The sequence below is a fragment of the Amphibalanus amphitrite genome, unplaced genomic scaffold (genome assembly GCF_019059575.1).
Source record: "Amphibalanus amphitrite isolate SeventyFive unplaced genomic scaffold, NRLGWU_Aamphi_draft 001540F_arrow, whole genome shotgun sequence".
Taxonomy (NCBI): domain Eukaryota; kingdom Metazoa; phylum Arthropoda; class Thecostraca; order Balanomorpha; family Balanidae; genus Amphibalanus; species Amphibalanus amphitrite.
The window spans coordinates 47,732-65,028 of record NW_024883033.1 but is presented as its reverse complement, the minus strand read 5'-3'; the positions used below and the strand labels follow the sequence as shown (position 1 = coordinate 65,028).

The 17,297-nt window shown below is 64.0% G+C and overlaps 1 protein-coding gene across 11 annotated transcripts in view; it reads right to left on the bottom strand.

Annotated features, from left to right (window-relative positions):
• The window catches only part of LOC122373712 (latrophilin Cirl-like), a 52,558-nt gene that overhangs the window by 7,859 nt on the left and 27,402 nt on the right, over positions 1 to 17,297 (bottom strand). For 6 of the 11 annotated variants that reach the window (XM_043352039.1, XM_043352043.1, XM_043352035.1 and 3 more), the window contains exons 3-6: positions 10,352 to 10,544; positions 2,820 to 2,926; positions 1,801 to 2,187; positions 92 to 1,371 (exon numbers count right to left, since the gene is read on the bottom strand). In XM_043352039.1, the coding sequence (XP_043207974.1) occupies positions 92 to 1,371; positions 1,801 to 2,187; positions 2,820 to 2,926; positions 10,352 to 10,544 (1,967 nt within the window). The remainder of the gene's footprint in view (positions 1 to 91; positions 1,372 to 1,800; positions 2,188 to 2,819; positions 2,927 to 10,351; positions 10,545 to 17,297) is intronic. The other 5 variants (XM_043352040.1, XM_043352044.1, XM_043352036.1 and 2 more) reach the window with 1 other exon arrangement.

Here is a 17,297-nt window from a genome sequence, read left to right as displayed (position 1 = left end):
ACTCAACTGCCGTGAGTAGATAACACCACATAAACTTAGGTGAGATAACTGACATTTTCGAATCTCACGGCACGTTAGTAGACTTTCTTACCTTCAGTCCCCTGAAGAACTGGAAGGTGATGATGGCCAGCAGGAGGCAGACGATGGACACGCCACAGCCCACATAGGTGATGACCTCCAGCGAGATGCGGTGCGTCTCCGACAGCGGCGTCGTGTGGATGTCCATGAGCACGGCGAAGTTGGTCAGGTGGTCGCACTCGCAGGTTGTGTGTGAGTCGTTAGTTGCCAGCCGGCGGCATCCCTTCTCGGACCAGTAGTTGAGTGTGTAGTCCCAGTAGACGCAGCGCGGGTTGGAGACATTCTCCGTGTTGAGGTGACGGAAGACGAGCAGAGCCGGGTAGGGCAGCTCCACGTGGCGACCCTTACCCAGCGAGGCGGACACGACGCGAGAGTTGACGATGGGTCGCACGTGAGGCTCGCCAGGCGCAGGCTGCTGCTCAGGAATGCCCGAGCGCTGCTCTGAGGGCTTCAGGATGTCGTCCATGCCCTCGTAGGACATGAACACCACCACTGCGCGGCCATTGTCCGAGTTAGCCTGCAGCGACTCGCCAGGGATTCGCACGTAGTCCTTGACCTGCGTCAACTGTTCACGCTCCTCCTCCGAGGGAAACTCGACAGCCTCCTGGGTCCAGACGGTCATCAGGCGAGCTGACAACAGCACGTTCTCGCTGAACTGCACCACCGACTTCTCCTCAGCCAGACTGTCTGCCAGGAGGAAGGCGTTCTCCTCCAGGCCGAGCATCAGATCGGTCATCACGGGCCGGGCGCGCTCCTCGCCCAGGTCTCCCCACATCTGACGCTGCTCCGGCTCCAGGAGGTTACTTGTGGTACGCACGATCGTCTTGGTGAGTGCGGCCACGTCTGCCTCGCGCTGCTGCGGGTCCAGCGTATCCAGAGTCCCTGAGTTGAGCTGCAGCGGCAGCCCGTTGATGAGACGCACCGTCGCCTCCAGGTCACCTCCCAGCATCGGCTGGTCATCGGTGACATCCGCCAGGTTGCTGGAGATCTTCAGCACGTTCTCACGCTCCTGGAAGCGCTCCTCGAGCGAGCTGAGCCACAGGGAGCGGCAGGCGCTGAGGTCGGGCTGCGGCGGCGAGCGGCGGGGTCCGGCGGCCGTCTGCCGGCAGCCCCAGCGCGCCTCGCCCTGCGCGCCGTGCGGACACGGCCGGCGCTCCTCCTCACCCACACCGGTCCAGTTCCAGGTGACGCCGCGACTCTCGGTCGGCGGACAGGCCGTGTGGGCGGGGTCGGCCGGTGACGCCGGCACCGGGACACGCTCCGGGTCGGACCTCGGTGGCGGCGGCGCCGGAGCTGCGGGCAGGAGGTGTGAGTCAGTCGGCGCCGGGGGACAGGGTCGAAACGGTCCCACGGCCATCGGGGACCAGCCAGACATGTCGGCAGCAGAGGGGAGCAGGCGAGGTGTAACCTAATGCGACACGATTCCCTCGTGACTAACTGCATGTTCAAACACCAGGGTCGCCGCTGACAGGACTAGGGCGGAACCCCGCAGGAATTCACAAATGTTAACTACTTTTCCGGGGGCAACTGACAACGTGAAGAATTGCATGAAAGCTAATGTCAACGCCTGCATTCGAATTGCATCTGCATAATTCAGCAGCTGCCGGTGGCTAAATTATTCATGACGCAACTAGACGCTCTGTGAGTTCCATCTCACACAAACATGGTGCTGGAGAACTGGCCCGCAGCGCTGCCCCGCCCGTGGCCCCGTGCTGTACTCACTGCTGTAGTAACCGCGATGGGCGGGTGGCGGCTCCTGGTACGGCCGGCGACCTCCAGCGTCCGGCCGACGGGGCTCCGTGTGGACACCGGTGATCTCCTCGTGACGACCGTCCAGCTCGACGTCGTCGTGAGTCTCAACCAGGTCGCGGTCGCGGTGAGGGCTGGGCGGTACGACAGAGATGGGCGCAGCTGTGGTCGTCGTCGTCGTCGTGGTTGTCGTGGTGGTCGTACTGGGAGTTGTCGTGGTCGTTGTTGTGGTAGTCGTCGTCGTCGTTGTGAACGGCGGCGGCGGAGGCTTGAACGGCGACTCGGTGAGGATGGAAGGCGGCGGCGGCTGCGTGGTCAGCCAGGCCGGAGGCGCCTTCTTGGTGGTCGGCTGCACGGCTGCTGGCAAAGAGAAACATGATGTCACGCCAGAGGTCAGAGGCTATCATAACGCGGCCTGCGCAACCTTATCCACTATCAAGACGCCAAAACCACGACTTTTACTCCCTGAGTGGGTTTATACCGTCAGTGACGGACTATTCTCGTCAATCTCTCGCCCACGTTGACGGCCGGTCGGTATCGCGCCCGTGTCAGCCTGTCTGGCGGGCGATGAGGCTAACTTGTCACTGCCGTCAGGGCGGCCCGATCGAGCAGCTCTGACAGCCGCTCTACCGTGTCAAAGACGCAAAAATGAGGCCCGATTTCAGTCTGATGGCGCGCCTGATCGACCCTTATCCCGGCACGGCGTCCTCTAAGGTATCACACCAGTGGCTCGTTTAGATACCGCCGGCGGAAAACGGTCCGGCGGCGGCGAGCTTAACCGCCCCCGGGTGGTTACGAGAGGGCCGACACCGCGTGACATGGGTCAAAGGTCACAGGTCACAGATGTGGTCAGCCGCGCACTGTGACAGCCGGTCTGGGACTGTCGGGTGCAGATAAACAAGCCATGAGCTCCCGGATTCAACCCACGGCTCAGTTTAAACAATCACAGTAAAAACCGACTAAACTAAGCACATGAGAGCGTTTCTACTCACCACGAACACACATATAGTGCGCCTCCAGATATTTGTGCGTGTTGGGGCACGGGTCACCGAACTCCGACTCGGAAGCGGGCACGCTGCAGCTCTGCTTTTCACCGCATCTGTGGACAGAGGCATCAGCATCATCAGTCACCAGTCGGCAGACACGCACACGAACACGGCGCTAAGCACGCTCGGCCGGCAGGCAGCGGCGGCCGACCCTCGAGAGAGATAGCGATCGTTAGCCAGCGCATTACGGGATGATGGGCTTTATTGATGGCGACAAGACGATTGCTTACTGGAGCAGCCAGCCGGCGAGGATGGAGGAAACACACAGTGTGGTGCGCCCGGATAACGACAGCGGTGCACGGCTGGGCGGGTGATGAAGCGAGAGATTGAGAGCTGAGGAGAGAGGGACTGGAGGGGGAGGGGGGGGGGCGCACGCACAAGGCAGTAACCAACCAGCTAGTTGATCACGCAGAACAGCCCGTCGCCCCGCCGACCGACCAAACAAGACGCGGTCACAAAAGCCGGTAAAGCGTGTTTGCACACTGGCGAACAAACTCATTTCGGAGCCGGCCGGCGACAACAACGGGTCTGCTGGTCTCCGGCACCAGAGATGCCGCTGTTTGCGCGCCGCTCTCGGCACGGACCCGCCAGTGCTCGGTGGCCAAACAGAGAGAGTCGCCGGGCCCGGCGTGCCCTGACCCGTCCCGCCCGGCTGTGTCCCAGTGTCCTGTTTGGCCCGCGCCCGCCCCATCTGGAGCGCCTCCCATTATGATCGGCCTTTCTCGTCCTTTCATCGCGTCCCCGCAGCGCCACTCCCTCCATTCTATTTGTGTTTTCTTTGAGACGCGCCCGGCTGTCCTGTGCCACTGTTTGCCGGTACCCGGCATACCCGCGCCGTCCCTCCCTGCCAGCCTCTGTCCGGCCGCCGCCGCTCGTCCCACCTGCGCCCTGCTCACGACCGGTGGCGCCGCCACGCGGCAGTCCCACCAACTACCGCCTGGCCGGCGGCGCCGCGGCCGCCCAGCGAACAATACAAAATAATTTATCAACGTCAACCGAGGTGTTGGGGTGAGGATTTCTGAATAATTGCCCGTAAACGGAGGCGGGATAATGGAAGTTGCGCCCGTGCAGCCTCCGCCCGGCCGGTCAGGCGGGATGAGGCCAGATGCCGATCGGGGTCGGGCCGCCCCCCGTCAGGTTTCCAATAGAGCTCGGTCGATGGTGGCGCGGCGGGGGTGCGATCATCGCCGGCCGCCGCCGCATGATTCGGCCCTCCTCCGACAGCTGACGGCAGCTCGGGCCCCCGCCGCGCTGCATTAGACGGCTGCACGCGCAACACAGCTGCCCGGCCCGCCCCCGTCCCGCCCACGGCGAGCGAGGAATGACAGGGGCGCCGAACGGCAGTGAGTGCTGTCATATAGATTCGTGACAGAAATACTGGGTGACAGGCCGCCCTGTAACCGACTCCTGTCGACTCCTAGTCCTGTCCGACTACCACCCGACTCCTGCCGCCGCTCCGGTCGCTGGGCCTCCCGACTGATGGCCCGCCGTCTCCGGGCTGACGGCCGCCCACCTCCGAGAGGGTTCATCAGCGCCGCCCGCCCGGCCGGGGAGGGCCCCGGTGTCCTGTTACCCCGCACCTGTGGGCTGCTTATCGGATCGGAGCGCCAGAAAATTGGATCGACCCGAGAGGGCGGCGACCAGTGGCGCATTGTCGGCGAGGGCGTCGCGCGGCGCGACACGCCACGGCGCCACGAGCGCCGCCCGCACGCCGCTTTGACAGACAGGGCGGAGAAGCTGTCGCGCCGATGGCGGCCATGTCTCAATTTCACACCGTCGACCGGCCTAATATTCTGATAAATTCCTCACGGAACCAGATAAAAGCCGACACGACCGTTAAGGCCTCCAGCCTATGAATATTAACGGCGACACGGGTTGGTGTGCGGGGCACGGAGTTTGGATCTGCGCGGGCGATCAGGAGGTAACTGGGTTACCGTCCTGACATTGAGAGGAAGCTGTCGATCAGCTACTAAAGCCACCCCGGCGTGGTGCTGTGCGAAGCGGCCTTGAAAAGATGCGACTCCCAGCTCAGACAGGCTCCGGTGTCATCCAACAGGTCATGCTAATCAGGGGGACTCTATTTGGGAATGGAGATGACGATCGGTTCATTCCCATGCCGCCTCAGCCTGGGGCGTGTCTTCAGTCGAGCGTCCTCACACGCCGGGGCTCGGTGGGAAACACGAGTGTCCAGCTGGTGATACACAGCCGGCCTCGCTAAAGAAAAACGGCGCGACGGGCGACTTATCGAACAAACTCGCCGCGCCAAGGGTTACGCCGAAAATGATGGGGACGTGGCACGCCGCTGTCTCATTGTTATTCGGGGCAATCGCGGCAGTCGTCAGTCTTGGTGCTGCACTGAGCGTCCCATCATCTACGGCGCCCCGCACAACTTGTCGCCGTAAAGTGTGAGGGCTCTGCTGGTGTCTGGTGCACCGCTCACAAACCGGGGCGGGCACGGCCCTGAGAGCTTACCGGCCGCCACGCCGCACCCCCGAACATAGAAACCCTACAGATCAGCGCCCTGTCGGCGGCCGGACGGAGGCGCGTCCCACCCGCCCGTCTCGGTCGGTCTGACGCCTGATTCAAACATCAGACAACGCAGCGCCACAAACGGACATTTACATTCACGGCGAGCGAACGGCTGCGGCCGGCGCGCCCGCGCTGGCAAACCGACCGGCGCCGCCGGCGCTCGGCATGTGGATATTTAATTTGCATTCTCGGCAGATAAATTCGCCCGGCAAATTACCCCCGGACCACGTCAGCAAACAGGCTGCTTTCCCAGCCCGGCTGCGGATCGCGGCGCCGGCTGCATTTGCATACTCGAAGCCGGCCAGATCCCCGAACCAGTATCTTTATTCTGCCAAAGAAGCGAATCTAGTAATTGAATGGCGCTCGGTCGGCTGCGCGCACGTGAGCCGGAGCGCCAATGGTGATGACCGACGGCGGGCCGCCGGCGGAGCGGGTACAAACATCGCTGCGGGCCGGGCGGCCGTGTGCGCTGGCACTGACAGACTGCGCCCATTTCTCTGCGTCGACGCCGAATGGCCGACCGGGGGGAAATAGTCGGACGGCGCACCCCCGCCGCCGCACAGATGGACCGACGGCGACGGAAGTGTCCACCGCCGCCGTCAGCGACGCTGCGATATTGGCCACAATGCAGCGTGCCGCGCCGCTCGGGGCCTGCCAATTCTCGGCGGAGCTGCCGACACATTGGTGAGCGGCGCAGGCCCTCGGGCGGCGGCGGGGGCGGCGGCGGGCGGCGGCGGGGGCGGGGGCGGGGGCGGGGGCGGGGGCGGGGGCGGGGGCGGGGGCGGCGGCGGTGATGGGATTACTCGGCCGGCCACCGGCGCCTTCTGATTATCCTCACTATTGACCGACATGTCTGGGGCAGCCTGAGGAGCCGCCCACGCCCTGGCGCACACCGTCCATCTGTCGGGAAGCTGCACAAGTGTACAGAGCATCTCCCCTCCCCTCTCCTCTCCTTCTCGCCTCCTCCCCTCTCTCAGACAATCCCAGCAGCACGCGCAGCTGTCGGATGTGTGCGACCTCGGTCTGAAGATTCAGCTCCAGGTGTACGTCAGACTTCACACGGCGGCGACATCGTCGACGGCGGTTCCGCCTCGGGGTTAAAAACCGAGCCGACATCTCCCTGGCCGTCTGCGCTCAACCGACCGCCGACTGGCCATCGGCCGGCCGCAGAGTGCCGTAACCGCCGAGCCGAGCTGCGTTTTTGCACACTCGTGACAAACGGAGATAAATCATCGCCGATCGGCCGTTCACTAATGACGCGCTGCCGCGCATAAAAAGTGGCCGGCCACCACCGATAAAACCGTAAACGGCCCAGTCCGCGCTCCAACTTCCAGCAAAGAGGCCGCTGCGGCCGGCAAAAAGCGTCTCAACTGACCGACGAAGGCCGCAGATACGCCGGCCGCCGTGAAATCTGGCGCCCGCAAAAACGGCGACCACCGCACCGTGCCGCCGCGCCGTCCAAATTGGGCAGCTGCGACTGACGGGCACGTGACGCCAGAGCCTTCTGACGCCGCCGCGACACCCCGCTGGGAGGACTGACGCCACGTCATGACGCCGGGCTCACTGACGCCGCGTCACAGCGCGGCGAGAGCGACAGATTGGTGACGCGTCAACTATTTGAGTAGCTGCAACTTCCAGGAGCTGAGTCGCTGCCTGATGTCGGACTACCGTCTGCTGAAGCTCTTTGTCGTCCCTGAGTGAGCCGCAGTAAGCCGATGTCCAAGAGGCCGCTGCAGGGTTACTGTCATGTGCCGCGCGGTGCTGACCAGTGCTGCAGCGCATATATCTGCCGTTGGGAGGCTCTGTCCGAGTCGGCTAGACCGACTGGTGCGGCGGGCGGCTGCCTGAGCTCCACCGTCACACAGCCCGCCGGATCACAGCCGGCTAATGGTATTCAGCAGTGCAACTAATTACAGGACGGCGGGCCGACCCGCGCGGCGCCGAACAGACGGGCAGACGGGCCCCGCTGCGCGGCAGCCGCAGCACAGTGGCTCCGTGCGCGGTGCCGCAGGGAAATATCGACTGTCGTAATATGGGTCTGTCATTCAGTGCTGCCGCGGGGCCGTTCCTTTCAACATTTCGACGCTCCCCAGCGACGATGACATGCAATACGGCCTGAGGCCATTACGGCTCGGCATATTAGCCGTCAATGTGGCGTCCTTCACAGAGTGGGACAGCTCCGAGCTGCACTGTTGACCCGGCGAGCTCGGCACGGGTCGTAATTCGCCCGTATTAGGCCGCTCTCAACGTGACAAATCGGCGCCGGGCGGCATTGGTGGCGCACGGCGGCAGTGGCCGGCCGCCGGGCGCGCCGACCATGTTCAACACGGGCCGCACCACCCGGTCAATGGCCAATGCTCATTGACAAGCGGCAATTACAGCGCGCGGACAATGGCGGCGGCGGAGAGGCCGGCCGCCGGCGGCGCACGCCGCTGGTAATCACCGTCGGCCGGTGCATTATTGGCCGGCCGGCCGAGCATTGTGCCGACCGGCGCTGCAGCGCCCGCACCTAATTGGCAGCCTGACGCGGCAGCGGACGGGTGCAGCGCGCGGCGGGCCGTCACACACAGACGGGAGCAGAGCGGTCCGCTATCATCCACCGGGGAGCGGCGCGGCCGCGTCCGTCGCCCGATGGGTCTCCGGGGAGTGTGACCGAGTTACCCGAGCCACGAGTCGGTCCCGGCGGACGGCCGCGCCGCAGCCGTGATGGATTCGCCCGCTATCGCGTCGCTCGCTCATGAGCGGCCATCTGGAGCGGCGCGATTCGGCCCACATCTGAGCGTGTCGGCGGCGCGTCGCGAGATCCGCCCGATACCGCGCGGTCCCCGCTCGACACGCGTCGTCTCGCCTGCCCGGCTGGGGTTGGCTCACGGTCGTCCCGGCTCGCTCCTCGCTCCCCTCCCCGTCTCGAGCCGCTCCTCTCCTCCCCGACACACCTCTGCACGTACCCGAGGCGCCATCCCGGCACCTCCATGCCACCTCCGCGCCCTCCGCGGCCCGGTAAATCACTGCGCCGTCCGACAGCCGGCCTTGGAGCAGCCCGCACGCCGCCGATACAAATCCCAATAATAATTCGACATTCATCGCGAACCGACCGGCTCAACTGGCACATTCCTAAATGAGATGGATGTCTTATTGCAGCGAGCTCTTATAAGGCGGCGCGGCGCGGCGATTGGATCTGTGCAGCGGAGGTCGGCCTGCAGCGGCCGCTCGCTGCAGAGGAGGCGCAGCGGCGCGGCGGGCGGAGTCATGGGCCGCTCACCGTGCCGCCGCGGCGCGCTGTCGGCACGGCAGCTTTAGAGCCCCCATAGGATGGACTCTGTGTCAGCGACTGCCGTACGGACCCCGTCGCCGTAAACCTTCAATAAGACGAGTTATTGGCGGCTGTAAATAACAAAAGAGGACTGTATTAAAGACGCCGATTGGATGCAGAGTTTTGCATTACCGGTTTTAATCAGAATGTACCAGGACAGACGGCCGCATGGGAGTAAAATATTGCACCCGGACCCGGCCGGATTCCGGACTGAGATACGATGGATGAAAAATGCCGGCGAAATTCGCCTCTGATTGCATTCGGCCCGGTGGCGCATCTATCAGGGCGGTGAAAAGTGGCGAGATGGGCCGGCGGCGGCGGCGGCACGTCGCGTTCTTTGTCTCCGTGTCGCGGTCGGTCCCGCGGCGCGCTCCGAGCCTCCCCTCCGTGCCATCGGCGGCGGTCGAGTGTAGTTGTGCAATGCATCAGTGAGCGCGACCGATCCATCACTGCGGCCGCGGCGCGGTGCTCCCGGGAGCGATGGTCGTCGCCGGCGGTGTCCTCCGGGGGACCGCCGAGACGCCGAGGGCGCACACGTCGGCTATCGTCTAATGGGGCGCACTATCGGCCGGCATCCGCCGCGGGGCGCCGCGGGGGCGTCGGCGGCTGATGGTCGGCGCCCCGCTCCGTCTCCGGTGGGGTGGGGCTCGGACCGCTGAGCAGCCGCTGCCCGGCTCCTCTAATTGGGTGCCGCGCGGCCGGAGACCCTCCTGATGACAGCACAGGCCGGACTGGATCAAACCCACCCACGGCTCTGAACCGGGGGAGGCTGGACGCTGCAGAGCGGCTTGAGACCCGTCCCGTCCGGCTGAATCCCCTGATGACAGAGCCCGGCCGACGTCAACAACTCGCTAATCGTTTCCGCCGCTGGGCCGATAATTGTCATTGTTATGGTGGACCAGCCGTCCGGCCGCGCAGAACTCGCCGGCCAAAGGGGCCGCGAGGGCAGGTGATGCCACCCCACTCGGCGCGCGTCAGTTCGTCTTTTGTGGAGCCACCAGCCGGCCACTGGCAGCAATGGCGCAACGGGACGGCGGCAGGCGTCCGGCGCTCGACGGGGCGCCGTCCTCGTCGAAAGCCTGTCCTACGCCTGGCGACATCAAAAGCCGACGAGGGCCGGAGCCTGTCCTCTCTCCGCCCTTTGTTGAGACTCGGGCGCTACCTGGCCGCGGCGCAGCGCGCTTTCGCTCCCCTCGCGTGACCCACAATCCGTGACGGGGAGCTCACGACGGCACGAGATCGGGCTGGGGATCTCCGGATCTTGTCCAATCTCCCCTCTCCACCCTCGGTCCGATCAACCCGGCCAGTGACCGCCGTCCACCGGCCGCGACGGACAGGGACCGTGGCACAGCCCGGCGACGCAGGGAGGATTACAGACGTGATACGGGATTACACCGGACGGTCCGTAACGATCCCCTAGAGCCGTGTACCGGCGCGGGGGACGACTATGGCTCTGACCCCGCTGTCACCTGCCACCTCCACCGGTGGGGCTCTGCGTCGCAAGGGACAGCTCCATGGCTGTGACTTTCCTTCCATGTTGAGGACTCAAAAAGGGACATGGCGGACCCTTCTTGACTAGCCCGCCCGAGCAGTGAGCTCCTGCAGGAGACCCCAGCGACGATTCCCTCTGACTGACCTGTCTGTGAGGATGCGCAGCGAGCGGTGGCTCATGCAGTTGACGCTCCAGTCCGTGTTGCCGTGCTCGTTGCAGATGGTGATGGAGAAGCGGCCGAAGTTGGCGCGCACCACGTGGATCACCTCGCCCTGCTCACAGCTGAACGTGAGGTTTGAGTGCTCGCAGGCGTAGGCGGTCCGGTAGCGAGGCCCAGCTGTGGAGAGGGGACATCGGGTCAGACAAGCATTCTAAGACACTGAGAGCACGCACACAATAGGGTAATGGGTCCGAGCTGAGTCGTATGAGGGACACATGCTGAGCGAAGGCAAGAAGTCTTTGTCGAGGTAGTAGGTTCGTACACTGCACAGGTGGTAGTTTTAACTGTTCATGAGGAAATTGAAAGGTTTGTTTGCTTAGTGTTGAAAATGAAAATATGACGAAAAGCACTCTGCCTGCAACAGCGTTGGCGTTATTAGATGGGGACGAGCGGCCCATTTAATCAGCTGACCACTCTAGCTGAAGGCCGTTCACTCGCTCGATGGGGAACTCAGGTGTCGACTGGCAATTACAAACGGGCCAGGCGCGAACATTAAGGGCGTATCAAGCCGCCAACGGCAGCCGTAAATTTATCATAGCGAACGTTACCATCAAACGCCGGAAAAGCAGTGCTTCTCAATTTCGACCATAATCAGGCGCAAAGCGCGCGGTAATTCACCGTTCTGACAAAGGCCGTCTAAAACTGGCAGACAATTTCACGTGACCGTGGGTTTCATCGACCGCTGGCGTCAGTCCATTCCCGTTCGACATTATATATAGGGACAGCAGGCAATATCTAACTTTTACAAACTTGGCCGAAACTTTTCTTATTTGTCATCGGCGCCCGTATTCCGGTGTATCATCATCCGCTCCGCGCCGGTCCGTCGGACCAACTGGGCATCGCAGCGCCGTCTAATTAGTTTTCTATTCACGGCGCCGGTGCGGCGGAGAGTGGACTGGTGCCCCGGGGCGTGCTCCAGAGGCACCAGGCACCGCGACGGCCGCCGTACCGCCCCGGGCGCCTCCTCAGGGGTGGGATGCGCCGCGCGTCGCGCCCCATCTCCGCCACTAGCTCGGACCGGACCTAAGACCCGGCTCCGACCCGGCTGTGGCGATCGCCGCCATTTATAAGGAGAGAATGACATCGAAAAACGACAACTCATCCCCAGTTTATCATCATTAGCTGAGCGGGGCTGAGGTGCGCCGCGCGGGCGGCCCGTCCGGCGGCGGTCGCTCGCGGCCCAGCGGCCGTCCCGAGCCTCTCCGGCCATCACCCCTGCCCCCTCCTGGCCGGAGCCGGCCCAGGTACCGGGCCATTGCTATGCCAATAGCGTCGCCACTATCAGCGCTTAGTTATATGACCCCGGCTAACCGCGTTAGCGGAGCCACTTGCTGCCAGCCGAGCGGCGTCAATTCGATTCCCCGGTATTAACTGTGAATACCAACAAACCTGTGCTGGTCCCGGGCGGCGACCGGCGCGCGGCGGCGCCTCTGTCCCCGGAGGTGCTACATGCAGGTGAGAAGAGCCGCGACTGGGAAGCTTTATCATCGCCATGGTCACTCCCCCAGCTGCCTCAGCCGGCCGCCGGCTCGCCGCGGTTACAAATGGTCGCGCGCGCCGGCACTGTCGGTACCCATCAGTATGCACGCTGCAACTCGGCGCGGAGGTACCGCCGAACCGCGGCGAAACCGGCGCACCGCCGCCAGTGTGGCGCGGCGCCGCCTCTGACCCCGGCGCGGAGAGAGGAATCCTGACATGACCAGCGTCATCTGCCACCCGCCGGACGTCCTGCTGAGTTCAGTCCACCGGCGAGCGGCGCCATTCAGACGGTATAAAGTCGTGCCGGCCGTTGCGGATAGGGCGTGGGCTGGCGCCTCCCCAGTGACCCCCAGCGCGGTATGACCTTGTCAGGAAGCCGCAGACGGCGTGCGGAGGCGGCGGCCGGCCGCTCAATGATCCCAATTCAGCCGGTCGGAGGCCGACCGCTGGGAAGGGGCCGCCATTAGGGTCGGCCGGTGCGACCTGCCCCGACCCGCCGACCCGCCGCCGCCACAGACGCCATCGGCTAATTGTTTGTTCCTGCTCAACCTCGGCCGAATCGGACGGCGGCGGTTTCCTTTGTCGGGGTCGGTCGGTTGATTACCATTTGATTGTCGGCCGCACACAGGCGGACGAGAGAAAATGCGCCGGCTGCGGTGGCTGTGGTGGCGAGGCAGGGGCGGGCGCACGTTTGCCCACACCGGACGCGAACATGCGTGATACGACGCTATAGACTGCGGCACAGTTCACGTGACTGCGAGATGGCCATCCTCTGAGCTACCGGACCGTTGAGCCGTCCGGCGAAACAAAAACGGCATTCACACAGGACATCATAGGACGTCACAGGCCGTCACGGGGATCAGGGGCGTCACACACACCGGTGGCACGTCGGACTGGGACGGGCCGCAGGGGAAAAACGCGCGTGCAATGCGACAGGAGAGCGTAGCCAGGCGACTGTCTCTGACGACGGACAATGCCGGGAAGACGGTCGGACTGCGCGTTCCCAGCGGAAGGCAGCTCGTCAGCGAGCTCCAAAGTCGTGTCGCCACCAATTACACAACGCACCCGTCCGCGGCCCGAGCAGCCGACATTGTTCTGATTGAAAAAGTTTCTCAATAATCTCGGACACGCTCCGGAAGGCAGCGCGTCGCTCGGGCTTTGAATCGACGCTCTGCGTCCAGTGGTCCATCTAACGCACGCTACTACCAGCCGGCGGCGAAGGCGACAGTCCATCCGGCGCCGCTTTCAGGCCGTCCCGCCCACTCCGCGTCCAGTCCGCGCCAGTCAGAGCCGGGAAATTGGGCGAGACTCGCCTGGTGGCGGCCGTAAGTCGGGCCGTCCGCGGGTGAGGGATGTCTCCATCTCTCCCCGTTCGTCGACCCATTTAATTTTCCGCGACGACGCGAACCCGATATCCTCGCGCTGTCTTGTTCTCGGCGCCTCGTTCTTCAAACCCCACGGGGAGGCTCGACTTTTTACAGAGCACCGTGTACCCGAGCCGCATGGTCGGTCCGGTGTGCGGGGGATCGGCGTGTCCCCACGGACCATACCAGTCTCCCCAGCGTGTGTTATTACACGGGTGCCAGTGCAGGCGCGTCCGCCCGCCTCCCCTGGAAAATATGCGCCACTCGTAATTTGCCTTTCCGGTCTCCCGTCGGGCCGAAGGTCGTGGACGACCACCCGGCGGCGGGACCGGACAGCCCTTCAGTCTGCGCGCTGCTCTCAGCCCCGGGGGCGGTCGAGCTGGTGCCAGCCGCCGCTCAGCGCTGGTCTGCCGTGCGGTCTGCTCATCGGCCGCGCCCCACGGAGGCGTAACTGAGCCGAATTCGGCGGTGGCCCGGTACGGTTCGGCGCGCGGCGGTCCGCCCACGACATCAGACGACGGCCGAGCAGCCAGCCGCCGACCCAAGAGAGTCAGAGGCTCCCGGAGGGTCCTGAGAGGCTCCGTGGCGGAGGCAGTGACAGCCAGGGGCCCGCTGAGTGGACGGCAGACGGCGATACGAGGGCGCCGTGTTTATCGGACGCGTGTCACAGTATCGGCGGCCGATCTGCGATGACTTCGCCGCGGGGCCTCTTCAGGGCGGCTTGACGGCGACCCGGCAAACAGCGGCGGGCGATTGACCCAGATTGGGACGGCTCATCTCGCGGCAGCGCGGTGGCGACGGTCGCGGCGCGGCGCGTCACAGCGCGACCACCCGGAATGCGCCGCGTCACACGTGACACGCCATCGTCGTCTCGGCCGCGCCGCACCACGCCGCGAAAGTCGGCCGCGGCGTGTCCGTCGCTGCGGGACGTGCTCCCGTTCGGCCCAGCTGACGGACCTGGCCGACCCCGACACCCTCCTCTCCCGGAGAGCGGAGTTTGGGGTAATCTCATCTGACGGGGCACCGCGGCGGCACAGAGGCGGCCCACGCCCGCCTGTTTTGAAAACACAGAAGTTGTAATCGTGCCGTAATGAGCGCCGTTAGGTGATTGCCGGCCGAGGGTAATTGGACGGAGCTTGCCGGGGCGCGATGGGAGGGTGATAGTGACCGCCGCCGGCCCACGGGTAGCCCATCACAAACACCGGCCGAGTGGAACCGCTCGCACGCACACGCACGTTCACGCCGGCAGTACACCCAGGCCTCTTCGGCTTATCAGAGTGGACAGAGCTGCTGTGAATGAGGGCGGCGCGCTGTTACCCGGGCCTTCGAGCGGACCACTTTGTATTGGGATCACGGCGGGAGGCCGGTGACGTGTCTCCTTCGGGCCACGCCGGCGGCGGCGACGCGCCGATCTAGTGCAGGAAAACGGTGCAGGAAACGGCCCGGCAGCCTGCCGGCCGGGGTGGACCGACCTATGACGCTGGTGGGCAACCTGCGCGGCCACCATTCGCCAGTGCCTGGCACAGAACGCGGCGAGGTTAAAGGTCCACAGTCACCTCCTATATAGTCGCCGGGCGAGCCCCGTTCGATGCCGGCCCATATACCAATAAAGGGTCCGAACTCGGGACAGATAACGACCGGCAGGTGCGAACGATGGCCGCTCCAAACGCCATCAGTGCGCCGAATTTGTCGCCGTCAGGACCGCCGGCCGGCCGGAGTGCGGCGATGAAATATGGGGTGCCAGATTGAGAGCTCACGGCGCGACGTTTACGGCCGACGCTGGCGATATGGCCCGCGGCCGTGGCGGGTCACGCCGGGTCACTGCGTCCTCGGACCGATTACTGTCCGGGGACGACCCGAACCCCGCCCCTGCCACCCCTCCTCCCCTGTCGAATGACTCCAGGGGAACCCTCCGGCCCACTGAAGGGACCCTGAGAAGCGTCCCACGGCCCCGACCGACAGCAGATGGGCCGGAATCCATTTTCAAATTCCCTTTCTTCTAACCGGAATCGTGCCACGGAATTGATATCATCCTTTCCCAGACTGTTCGCGTGAATGGCCCAGGCAAAGCTTTGTTAAATCCGGGAACGACCCTTAATTTTCCTTTTCATGCAACGCCATAGGATTAATGCCGTACTTTACGAGGTTATGGTGAGCGCGATTCGGGTGGCGTCGGTACAATTTTCAGCTGGTTCCCTGGTGGGTCTCCGGTGCCATTGCGACTCCCCGGGAGCGGCGTCACGTCTGACCTGTCACGGCTCCGCGGCTCCGACCGCCCTCCAGTGACAGGGCAGCATCCGTCTCCGTCTTACCGCCGGCGACACTCAATTACCCGAGACAGAGCGGCCGAGTGGCGGCCGCCACACCGCCTCCGGCGTCCGCCGTCGGCCGAACGAGGCGCCGAGCGCCCGTCTACGGCCGTCCATGAGCGTCTCACAGCGCCGCCAAGCCGACCGGCCGCGGAGAGCCGGCCGGCTTTTAGCACGGCAGAACGCCAGATGAGGCAATGAACTTTTCGCACGGCGTCTGGCTGAGAGCCGCGCCTTCCTGACTGGCGAGCAGCGGCGGCACGTAGCAGCAGTAGCCGCAGCACGGGGAACCGGAGCGGCCGCTAATTTGTCCGGGGAACCGCGCCGCCCGGCCGACTAATCGCCGCCGAGCTCGGCCCAACAGCCCTGCTCGTAAACTGCTGGCGAGCGGGAGACGGGACGGCCAGCGCTCAATCGACTGGTCAACCACCCCGCCGGCGAGATAAATCCCTCCCGATGGCTCATTAAAGTCTGACTAATAAAAGACGGGTTCGGTGGGCTGGCAGTTGGTCGGCCGGCCGTCAGCTCGTCTCACTGCACGGACTGAGTTCTGGGGAGAGGAGTGCTGGCGAGGCCATCCGCCAGCCAGCCGTCCTATTGACAGGTAATTGAGCCAGCGGGGTGGACTAATCTGATCCCGGGCGCACTTCCTTGGAATAACACAGTTACTGCCGCACATCGAATATGACGGCACCGATATCTGGCGCCGTATCTCTGGGGACGGGAGAGGTTTATTTGGAGAAAGAGGGAGCAAAGGAGATGGAAAGACGGAGATGAGAGGAAGGAAAGAGATAGGGGAGAATCAGAGAAGAAGGAAAAAGAAAGAGAGAGGCAAAAAGGGAGAGAGATGTAGAGCGAAAGAGGAAAACGGAAGAAGGAGGGAGAGAAGACGACGGAGACGGAGACGAATTGGGAGAGAGCGGAGATGAAGGGCAATATACGAGAGAAAAGCGGCGGATCGTTGAGAGGAGAGAGTGGCGTCGAGCCTGCAGCGCCCGAGATCCTGCTATCGTGGGATCATCAGATGACCCCTGCGTCGGGTCAGTCGCCGGCGGGCAAGGTCACGTGGTTTGTGGGTCACCCGCCGGCGGCGTCTTCATCTCCAGTGATGGCGAGAGCTGAGCGCACTGAGAGTGAGCCACGCAGGAAAACAGGCCCCGAGATTGATAGATAACGTCCGGTGGGGTGGCGGAGAGTCGGCTGAGCTGGCGGCCGTGACAGCGGAGCGGCGCATCGCCGAGCCATGGGCAGGGGAGGAGGGGTGACATATACGACCGGTCAAAGGTCACGTGACGTGTCATGCAACAGGTCGGTATTTCAGCCGAGCGGCAGTCACCGCCACCAATAGAGACGTGCCACCGGCTCCGCCCGACGTTTCGGGCCCAGCACTGCGCGACGTGGGTGATGCATACACAATGAACACGACGTAAATACATTACGATACATCAGCCGACTGATGGCTGAAGGCTGGACGGTAAAAGTAAAACCAGGCGGACACCTTCACCGGCGGAAATTAATTACGCGCGCGCGTGCACCGACTTTGTTTACCAATTAGTGAGTTATGCTGGGGCGTTCCTGGGAGCGGTGCGGTTGGGGAGTGGCCGCGTCACTGCCGGACACTGCCCGCACCCCGGGCCGAATTTACTGGTCTGGGAAATGGAGCCCGCTAAATCTAATTCGCCGGTAATAATGGCTGCTGAATGTGAGAGTCGTCCAGA